The sequence below is a fragment of the Corvus hawaiiensis genome, chromosome 28, assembly GCF_020740725.1.
Source record: "Corvus hawaiiensis isolate bCorHaw1 chromosome 28, bCorHaw1.pri.cur, whole genome shotgun sequence".
NCBI classification, from domain to species: Eukaryota; Metazoa; Chordata; class Aves; order Passeriformes; family Corvidae; genus Corvus; species Corvus hawaiiensis.
In genome coordinates this window covers 5631184-5641359 of record NC_063240.1, presented here as the reverse complement: position 1 = coordinate 5641359, position 10176 = coordinate 5631184, and the positions used below count along the sequence as shown (strand labels likewise).

At 55.5% G+C, this 10176-nt stretch overlaps 1 protein-coding gene across 1 annotated transcript in view; it reads right to left on the bottom strand.

Moving 5' to 3' along the window:
- Positions 1–4353, bottom strand: part of CCDC124 (coiled-coil domain containing 124) — a 9240-nt gene extending 4887 nt beyond the window's left edge. Inside the window, exons 1-2 of the mRNA XM_048288333.1 lie at positions 3823–4353; positions 477–686 (exon numbers count right to left, since the gene is read on the bottom strand). Of these exons, the coding sequence (XP_048144290.1) occupies positions 477–686; positions 3823–3981 (369 nt within the window). The 5' untranslated portion in view covers positions 3982–4353. The remainder of the gene's footprint in view (positions 1–476; positions 687–3822) is intronic.
- Positions 4354–10176: the final 5823 nt, after the last annotated feature.

Below are 10176 nucleotides of genomic sequence, written 5' to 3'. Positions count from 1 at the left end.
GGAATTTGGGATAAAGGAAGGGGAATTTGGGATTGAGGAAGGGAAATGTGGGATAAGGGATGGGAAATTGGGATTGGGGAGGGGGAATTTGGGATAAAGGAAGGGGAATTTGGGATTGGGGAAGGGGAAATGTGGGCTAGGGATGGGAATTTGGGATAAAGGAAGGGAAAATTGTGGGCTAGGGATGGGAATTCGGGATTGGGGTGGGAATTTGGGATTAGGGAAATGTGGAATTTGGAACAGATCAAGCCATGACCACACCCAAATCCAGAACCCAAGAACAAAACCCCGGAATCAAAGCCGGAAAGGAGCCTCAGGAGCCAACCCAACCCCTGGGAAGGAGAGGGAAAGCTTGGAATTCCCTGGAACACCCCAAGGAACGGCAACTCCCAAATCCCACCGGGAACACCGGAATTCCCGGCAGCTCCCGCTTCCCTTCCCCATCCCCATTCCCGTTTTCCCGGAAAAGCGACAGCTCCACCCCATTCCGGAGGAATTCCCGAACCTCCGTCGGCGCTCTCCCGCTGCTGCTCCTTGCGGATGCTCCTCGATCTGAGCCCGGGTGATTTTCCCGGATTTCCTTGCTTGGGACTTTTCCCTTTGAGTTTGGAATCCTCCTCCTCCAGGAGCCGCTGCAGCTCCTTCTTGCGCTCCAGCTGCTCCAGGCGCCGCTTCTCCCGTTCTTCCTGGGAAAAGGGACAAGGAGAAACTCGATTCCCGAATTCCAGAGGGATCCCAGCGGTGCTGGAGGGGGGGGGAAGGGAGGGGAAGCTCAGGGTTGGGATTTTCAGGGGATTTGGGGGGGTTTTGGTGTCAGATCCGGAGGGGTTTTCCGGGTGTGCTGTGGGGTTTGGGGGTTCCTGGAAGGAGGGGAGGTTATGGAGTTGTCTCGGTTTGATGGGAATAATGGGGGGGGAGAGGGAGATGGGGGATTCCTGAGGGTTGGGAAACACAGGGAGGAGGGAGGGATGGAGGGAGGGAGGGAGGGAGGGAGGGATGGATCCATGGACGTTCCTCCTCTCATTCCAGTTTTCCTCCTCTCCTCATTCCCAGGGCTGCTCCTCCTCTCCCTGGAAAAGCTGGAGAGGCTCTGGAAGGCTGGAAAAATCCTGGAAAGGCTGGAAAAGCCCTGGAAAGGCTGGAAAACTCCAGGAAAGGCTGGAAAACTCCAGGAAAGGCTGGAAAAGCCCTAGAAAGGCTGGAAAACTCCAGGAAAGGCTGGAAAAGCCCTGGAAAAGCTGGAAAACTCCAGGAGAGGCTGGAAAACTCCTGGAAAAGCTGGAAAACTCCAGGAGAGGCTGGAAAACTCAGCAAAGGCTGGAAAATTCCTGGAGAGGCGGAAAACTCCTGGAGAGGCTGGAGAGGCCCTGGAAAAGCTGGAAAACTCCTGGAAAGGCTGGAAAACTCCAGGAAAGGCTGGAAAATTCCTGGAGAGGCCGGAAAACTCCTGGAGAGGCTGGAGAGGCCCTGGAAAAGCTGGAAAACTCCTGGAAAGGCTGGAAAACTCCAGGAAAGGCTGGAAAATTCCTGGAGAGGCTGGAAAACTCCAGGAAAGGCTGGAAAACTCCAGGAAAAGCTGGAGAGGCTCTGGAAAAGCTGGAAAACTCCAGGAAAGGCTGGAAAACTCCAGGAAAGGCTGGAGAGGCTCTGGAAAAGCTGGAGAGGCGCTGGAAAGGCTGGAAAACTCCAGGAAAGGCTGGAAAACTCCAGGAAAGGCTGGAGAGGCCCTGGAAAAGCTGGAAAACTCCAGGAAAGGCTGGAAAACTCAGGAAAAGCTGGAGAGGCTCTGGAAAAGCTGGAAAACTCCAGGAAAGGCTGGAAAACTCCAGGAAAAGCTGGAGAGGCTCTGGAAAAGCTGGAAAACTCCAGGAAAGGCTGGAAAAACTCCAGAAAGGCTGGAGAGGCTCTGGAAAAGCTGGAGAGCTCCCAGAAAAGCGAAGGAATGCGGGAGAACGCCGCAGGCGGGAAGGGAACGGGGCGGAAGCGCTCCGGAGCGTGTCCGAGGGGGATCAGCAGGAAAAGCAGGGATTGAAGGAATTCCAGAGCCTGAGGGGGTCACTTTGGGATCCTCCCTGATCCCAGTGCCACGGATCCACCTCCAAATCCCGGGAATTCTGCCTGTGGAGCCATGGAAACGGCCCAAGCCATTGCCAATCCTTGCCTCGTGCTGCTTTCCATGGGGATATTCCAGCTGGGAGTGCTGAGGCCGATTCCCAAAGAAATCCAAGGGGAGAGAGGAAAAGAGGGAATGAGAGGGAGGAAAAGAGGGAATGAAAGGGGAGAAAAGAGGGAATGAAATGGAATTAAAGGAAAAGAGGGAATAAAAGGGAATTAAAGGAAAGGAGGGAATAAAATGGAGGAAAGAGGGAATTAGAGGAGTTAAAGGAAAGAGGGAATAAATGGGAGCGGAAGGAAAATAGGGAACGAAGGAAAAGAGGGAATGAGGAAAAGAGGGAATAAAATGAAGGAAAAGAGGGAATAAAAAGGAAATAAAGGAAAAGAGGGAATAAATGGAATTAAAGGAAAAGAGGGAATGAAAGGGAGGAAAAGAGGGAATGAAAGGGAGAAAAGAGAGAATTAGAGGAATTAAAGGAAAAGAGGGAATAAAATGGAGGCAAAGGAAAAGAGAGAATGAAGAAAAAGAGGGAATGAAATGGAATCAAAGGAAAGGAAGGAATAAAATGAAGGAGAAGAGGGAATGAAATGGAACTAAAGGAAAAGAGGGAATTAGAGGAGTTAACGGAAAAGAGGGAATAAAAAGGAGCTGAAGGAAAATAGGGAAGGAAGGAAAAGAGGGAATAAAAGGAGGAAAAGAGAGAATTAGAGGAGTTAAAGGAAAAGAGGGAATAAAATGGAAATAAAGGAGAAGAGAGAATAAAATGAAGGAAAAGAGGGAATAAATGGAGGAAAATAGGGAGTAAAATGAAGGAAAAGAGGGAATGAAATGGAATTAAAGGAAAGGAAGGAATAAAATGGAGGAAAAGAGGGAATTAGAGGAGTTAACGGAAAAGAGGGAATAAATGGGAGCGGAAGGAAAATAGGGAATGAAGGAAAAGAGGGAATAAAACGGAAATAAAGGAGAAGAGAGAATAAAAAGGAGCCAAAGGAAAAGAGGGAATGAAGAAAAAGAGGGAATAAAAATGGAATTAAAGGAAAAGAGGGAATAAAATGGAGGAAAAGAGGGAATTAGAGGAGTTAAAGGAAAAGAGGGAATAAAATGGAATTAAAGGAAAGGAGGAAACCAAATGAAGGAAAAGAGGGAATAAAAGGGAGCTGAGTGGGGAATGCTGAGTGGATTTCCTGGGAATGCTGAGTGGATTTCCCAGGATTTGGGGAACACTGAGTGCATTTCCCGGGAATGCTGAGTGCATTTCCCAGGAATGCTGAGTGGATTTCCTGGGAATGGGGAATGCTGAGTGGATTTCCCGGGAATGCTGAGTGCATTTCCCAGGATTTGGGGAACACTGAGTGGATTTCCCGGGAATGCTGAGTGCATTTCCCAGGATTTGGGGAACACTGAGTGCATTTCCCGGGAATGCTGAGTGCATTTCCCAGGATTTGGGGAACACTGAGTGGATTTCCTGGGAACGCTGAGCGGATTTCCCGGATTTCCCAGGATTTGGGGAACACTGCATTTCTTGGGAATGCTGAGTGCATTTCCCAGGACTGAGAATGCTGAGTGCATTTCCCAGGATTTGGGGAACGCTGAGTGCATTTCCCAGGAACACTGAGTGCATTTCTTGGGAACGCTGAGTGCATTTCCCAGATTTCCCAGGATTTGGGGAACGCTGAGTGCATTTCCCAGGATTTGGGAACGCTGACCTTCCTCTGCTCCTTCCTCAGGACGTGTTTATCCTCATCCTTCCAGAGGGCATCCTCCAGCTCCTGCTGCCGGCGGGCGTCGGCCGCCGCCTTGGCCTCGGCTCGGCGCGCTCGGGCCGCAGCCGACTTGGTGTTCTCCCCCTGGAATTTCTTGGGCATCCCTCAAGGTGCTGCGGGAAAGAAGGGAAAAGAGAGCAACAGTCAGGGTTGGGATGGGGTTTGAGATGGGGTTTCTTAGGGATGGGGTTTGGGATGGGGTTTCTTAGGGATGGAGACCTTGGGAAGGAGTTTGGGGTCATCCAGGTCATCCACACCACGCTGATTCCCAACTTCCCTGGGGAATTCCAACCCCTGAGCGCCTTTTCCAGGAGGAAATTCCCGCTGATGGGAACAGCTTGGGGCCGTTCCCTCCTGTCCTGGTGTCCCCTGGGATCCCCCCCCGGCTGTGCCCTCCTGGCAGGGACTGGTGGAGATTGGGAATGTCCCCCCTGATCCCTCTTTGCTCCAGGCTGAGCCCCTTCCCAGCTCCCTCGGGAATTCTCCAGCCCTTTCCCAGCTCCCTCAGGAATTCTCCAGCCCCTTCCCAACTGGGAATTCTCCAGCCCCTTCCCAGCTCCCTCGGGAATTCTCCAGCCCTTCCCAGCTCCCTCAGGAATTCTCCAGCCCCTTCCCAACTGGGAATTCTCCAGCCCTTCCCAGCTCCCTCGGGAATTCTCCAGCCCTTCCCAGCTCCCTCAGGAATTCTCCAGCCCTTTCCCAGCTCCCTCAGGAATTCTCCAGCCCCTTCCCAACTGGGAATTCTCCAGCCCCTTCCCAGCTCCCTCAGGAATTCTCCAGCCCCTTCCCAGCCTGGAATTCTCCAGCCCCTTCCCAGCTCCCTCAGGAATTCTCCAGCCCCTTCCCAGCTCCCTCAGGGATTCTCCAGCCCCTTCCCGGCTCCCTCAGGAATTCTCCAGCCCCTTCCCAGCCTGGAATTCTCCAGCCCCTTCCCAGCTCCCTCAGGAATTCTCCAGCCCTTTCCCAACTGGGAATTCTCCAGCCCCTTCCCCAGCTCCCTCAGGGATTCTCCAGCCCCTTCCCAGCTCCCTCAGGAATTCTCCAGCCCTTTCCCAGCTCCCTCAGGAATTCTCCAGCTCCTTCCCAGCCTGGAATTCTCCAGCCCCTTCCCAGCTCCCTCAGGGATTCTCCAGCCCTTTCCCAACTCCCTCAGGAATTCTCCAGCCCTTTCCCAACTGGGAATTCTCCAGCCCCTTCCCAGCTCCCTCAGGAATTCTCCAGCCCTTTCCCAACTGGGAATTCTCCAGCCCTTTCCCAGTTCCCTCAGGAATTCTCCAGCCCTTTCCCAGCTCCCTCAAGAATTCTCCAGACCCTTCCCAACTGGGAATTCTCCAGCCCCTTCCCAGCTCCCTCAGGAATTCTCCAGCCCCTTCCCAGCTTGGAATTCTCCAGCCCCTTCCCAGCCTGGAATTCTCCAGCCATTTCCCAACTGGGAATTCTCCAGCCCCTTCCCAGCTCCCTCAGGAATTCTCCAGCCCTTTCCCAGCTCCATTCCCTTCCCGGGACGCTCTCCAGCCCCTCCCGATGATCCATAAAGATTTTGGGGGACTGGGGGGGAAGGAAGCTCCCCAAACCTGAGCCCTGTGGAGGAGGAAAAACCTGGGACCATCCCCCTCTCCCTCCCCTCCTTTATCCCAGCCTCAGACCGGGATAAAGCCGGGATAAATTTTCCATATTTCACCAATTCCCAGATCCTGGCTCATCTCAAAGGAACCTGCTCCCTCCAACCCAAAATTCCAGCAGGGGACACGCCCCCCACCCCAAGGAAAAGGCAAAAAAATCCCTGAGGCAGAAAAAAAGAGATTCGGGTGCCTTTACCCGCAGGGATGCGACAGAACCGCTTTTAATTTGGATAAACAGCCACAAAAATGGGCTGGAGTCGTTATCCAAGCTGGGAAAAGTCAAATCCAAGGAGATTCGAGCATTCAAATCAACCAAACACCGAGAAAATCGCGGCGCTGGGGCTTCAATCTTTGATTTTCGTGACGGATCGTTGCTTAGCAAATCACACAGGGCAGGGCAGGGCTGCTCCACTGCCGAGGTTTTCACAGCCTGGGATGGATTCAATCCTTTCTCCTGCCTGGAACATCCTCTGAGCATCCCGAAAATCCCTTTTCCCGCCCTCTGAGCCTTCCTAAAATCCCTTTTCCCGCCCTCTGAGCCTTCCCAAGGAGCGCGAACCGGGCTGGGCCCCACCTGAGGGGAGGGGGGGGGGGTGCAAAAAGGGCCACCCAGGCCCGGCCCGGCCCTCCCCGCCCCGTCACCCCCCGGCCTCCCCCGCTGCCCCCGGTCCCTCCGCTCCCGTCCTTTCCCCTCATTCCCCGCCCGGGCCCGTCCCGGTCCCTCAGCCCCGAACCGGCCCCGAACCGGCCCCGCTCCTACCCGGGCCCCCGCCGCCCCGCTCGTCGCGCGCCTTGCGCGTCATCACCGCGCGCCGTCGCCTCAGCATGGCGGGAGAGGACCGGGAAGGCGCGGCCGCCATGTTGGTTGAGGCCACGGCCGTGTTCCCTCCGTGAGGGAGCGGCGGCGGAAGGAGCGGAGGGAGGAGAGGGAGCGGAGGGAGCGGAGGGACGGAGATCCCCGCTCACGGCAGCGCTGGCGGCGCGCTGGAAAAAATCCGCGGGGGAACCCGCGGGGCGGCTCTGCCCGGTTCCAAGATGGCGTCACACCTGAGGGGGGAGGTGGGCGGAGCTTAACAGGGTGGGGCCGTTTGTCAGCGGCGGGAGTCACCATTGGGGTGACAGTCACAAGGTGGGGCCCACTGGCACCTGGAGCATTGGGCAGGTCGTTGTTATTGTCCCTGAGGTGGGTGGGGCTTCAAAGGGTGCGGCCATTGTCACCTGAGTGGGCGGGGCTTCAAAGGGTGGGGTCTGTTGTCATCGGAGTGGGTGGGGTCCGTTGTCCCCCAGGTGGGTGGGGCTTAAAAAGGTGGGGTCCATTGTCACCTGGGTGGGTGGGGCTTAAAAGGGTGTGGCCATTGTCACCGGAGTGGGTGGGGCTTATCAGGGTGTGGCCATTGTCCCCTAGGTGGGTGGGGCTTCAAAGGGTGGGGTCCATTGTCGCCGGAGTGGGTGGGGCTTGAAAGGGTGGGGTCCATTGTCACCTGGGTGGGTGGGGCTTAAAAGGGTGGGGTCCTTTGTCACCAGAGTGGGTGGGGCTTGAAAGGGTGTGACCAGTGTCACCGGAGTGGGTGGGGCTTATCAGGGTGTGGCCATTGTCCCCTAGGTGGGTGGGGCTTGAAAGGGTGGGGTCCTTTGTCACCAGAGTGGGTGGGGCTTGAAAGGGTGGGGTCCATTGTCACCTGGGTGGGTGGGGCTTAAAAGGGTGTGACCAGTGTCACCAGTGTGGGTGGGGCTTCAAAGGGTGGGGTCCGTTGTCATCGGAGTGGGTGGGATCCATTGTCACCCGGGTGGGTGGCGCTTAAAAGGGTGTGGCCATTGTCACCGGAGTGGGCGGGGCTTATCAGGGTGTGGCCATTGTCACCGGAGTGGGCGGGGCTTATCAGGGTGTGACCATTTGCTACAGCAGGGATACTGTACCACGCATTTATCAAACCAGGAGTCCCGTGGAAAAGAAATATATATGGACAGATTCTTGCTAGATGTTTAGAGATGTTTATTTCTCCAGCCGCATGGCCGGGATCTGCCCAGGAACTGTCACAGTCACGGGACCCGAGGGCCCTTTGCCCACACCGGGGAACCCAAAGCAACCAACGGGGAACGAGGCTGAGCAGGGAAGCCCCGTGTCTGTGCCCTCAGGGCCCCTCTCCCAGGGCTGCATGGCGGGGGAGGGACCCCAACACCTCACCCGTTTTATTTTAATAAAAGGAGAATGAAAACAACTGGATAAACATAACAAGAACCGTTTCAAAACAAAACAAGCCACCCTCCTGAGTCCTTAAATGTCCAAACAGATTCTGTGGAACATCTTAGGGCTGACAGAAGGGAGACAGAACTCTCCGGGCATGCTTCGTGGGGAAACTGAGGCAGGAGAGGGTTTAATTTCTTCCCTCCCCCTTTTCATCCCCCCCTCGGCATCGGAGAGGAATTGTAGGGAAATGGAATTGTATAGGGAAGCCATGGGGTGAAAAACGGATTAGGAATAAACTGGGGATGGGGTAAACTTAGGAAGGGGTTCATATTGGGTATAGGGTAAAAGAGGAAAGTAGGCTGTGGGCAGGGAAGTTGCTGGGATGGATGTTGTTTATAATTTTGTGCATAACGGCTGCCTTTGACGGGAATACCCCCAGGCCCAGTAACATTCGCTGCTTGTAAACCCCTCTTTCCTTGCACTATATCAAACTGTACAACTTCCCCATCTCCTACGCTTTGCAGGTAATTTTTAGGGTTATTCCTTTTAATGGCAGTTCTATGGATGAATAGATCTTCCCCTGTATCATCTCGTGTTATAAACCCATAGTTGTTTTTTACATTGTACCATTTCACAGTTCCTGTGACTTTCGTGGCTACAACTCCTCCTATCACGTGCTTGCGTGTTCGTCGTGGCTGCTGGTCCCGCGTGGCCGCCGCCTCGCCGACTCCGACGTCTCGGCCGGGCCCCCGCGTTGCAGCTGCTCCTCGCTCTCCGAGCGGCGCTGCTCCGGCGCGTGTCTGGGCTCTGCGCGGCCCCGCGTTGCCATCGCCGCTGGCTCCGTGCCCTGTGAGCGGTTCCGCTCTGCAAACTCTGCTTTGAGAGTCTCGTGTCGCTGTGGAAATCGCCGCTTCTCCCTCCGCAGGGCTCTCCGAGCCGTGTGCTCAGAGCGGCCTGCCACGCCGACGCCCGGTTCCTGGCTGCTCGTGGCCCACGGCACCCGCGGCGCCTGCGGCATCGCTCCCTCACTCGCGGCCGCGTGGCCGGGGACCCCGGGACGGGGATGGGGTCTGCGATAAGGGGCGCGCTCCCGAGGGGGTTGGGAACATCCAGCACAGGCACCTCCGCCGGCGTGTGCCACAGGGATGGCGGCCGCGCGGCCTCGGCCGCGGGACTCTGGCCGTCCTTTGCTTTAATAGGACCATATAAATGCTCCTGAATAGCTTCACTGACCACCATGGATCCACGCAAGGGTTCAGTCACTAATGCATGTTCTGTTTGATCCTTCGTCTCCAACAAGATCTCGTGCCAAAAACACTCGTGATAAGCTCCAGGATTTTCAGGAGGATTAATATCCGAAAGTAAGTCTCGAGAAATATAGAAGAAATTTTTGAAAAGCCAGTTAAAAAAAAGTTCTAGATCTCCCGGTTCCAGTACATTTTTGTTTTGTCGTTCAAGGATTCCTTTAACTTCTAGATACATTCTTTTCTGTGGCTCAGAGAGCCCCATTTCCCACGATTCCTCCATAGTCCAGATATGGAATAGCAAAGCAAAAACAAGAAGAGGAATCGAAAGTTTCCAGGGTTTACTCACACAAATCAGTCGCTTAGGGATCGGGGATCGTTCTGCCCGCATTCTCCACCATTTGCTACAGCGGGGATACTGTACCACGCATTTACCAAACCAGGAGTCCCGTGGAAAAGAAATATATATGGACAGATTCTTGCTAGATGTTTAGAGATGTTTATTTCTCCAGCCGCGTGGCCGGGATCTGCCCAGGAACTGTCACAGTCACGGGACCCGAGGGCCCTTTGCCCACACCGGGGAACCCAAAGCAACCAACGGGGAACGAGGCTGAGCAGGGACAGGGAAACCCCGTGTCTGTGCCCTCAGGGCCCCTCTGCCAGGGCTGCACGGCGGGGGAGGGACCCCAACAACCACTGTCACCGGAGTGGGTGGGGCTGAAAAGGATGGGGTCCATTGTCACTGGAGTGGGTGGGGTCCATTGTCCCCTAGGTGGGTGGGGCTTATCAGGGTGTGGCCATTGTCCCCAGAGTGGGTGGGGCTTGAAAGGGTGGGGTCCTTTGTCACCAGAGTGGGCGGGGCTTATCAGGGTGTGACCAGTGTCACTGGAGTGGGCGTGGCTTCAAAGGGTGTGGCCATTGTCCCCGGAGTGGGCGGGGCTTATCAGGGTGTGGCCATTGTCACCAGTGTGGGTGGGGCTTCAAAGGGTGCGGCCATTGTCACCTGAGTGGGTGGGATCCATTGTCCCCCAGGTGGGTGGGGCTTAAAAGGGTGTGGCCATTGTCCCCGGAGTGGGTGGGGCTTATCAGGGTGTGGCCGCTGTCCCCAGACTGGGCGTGGCTTCCCAGGGCAGGCCTTGACTCCCAACTCCCCCCTCCCCACTTGCCCATGGCCCCCTCCCTGTTCCGGCCGTGTCACCCGAGGGACAGTGGCCGTGTCCCCTCCCCGTGTCCCCAAGGCCAG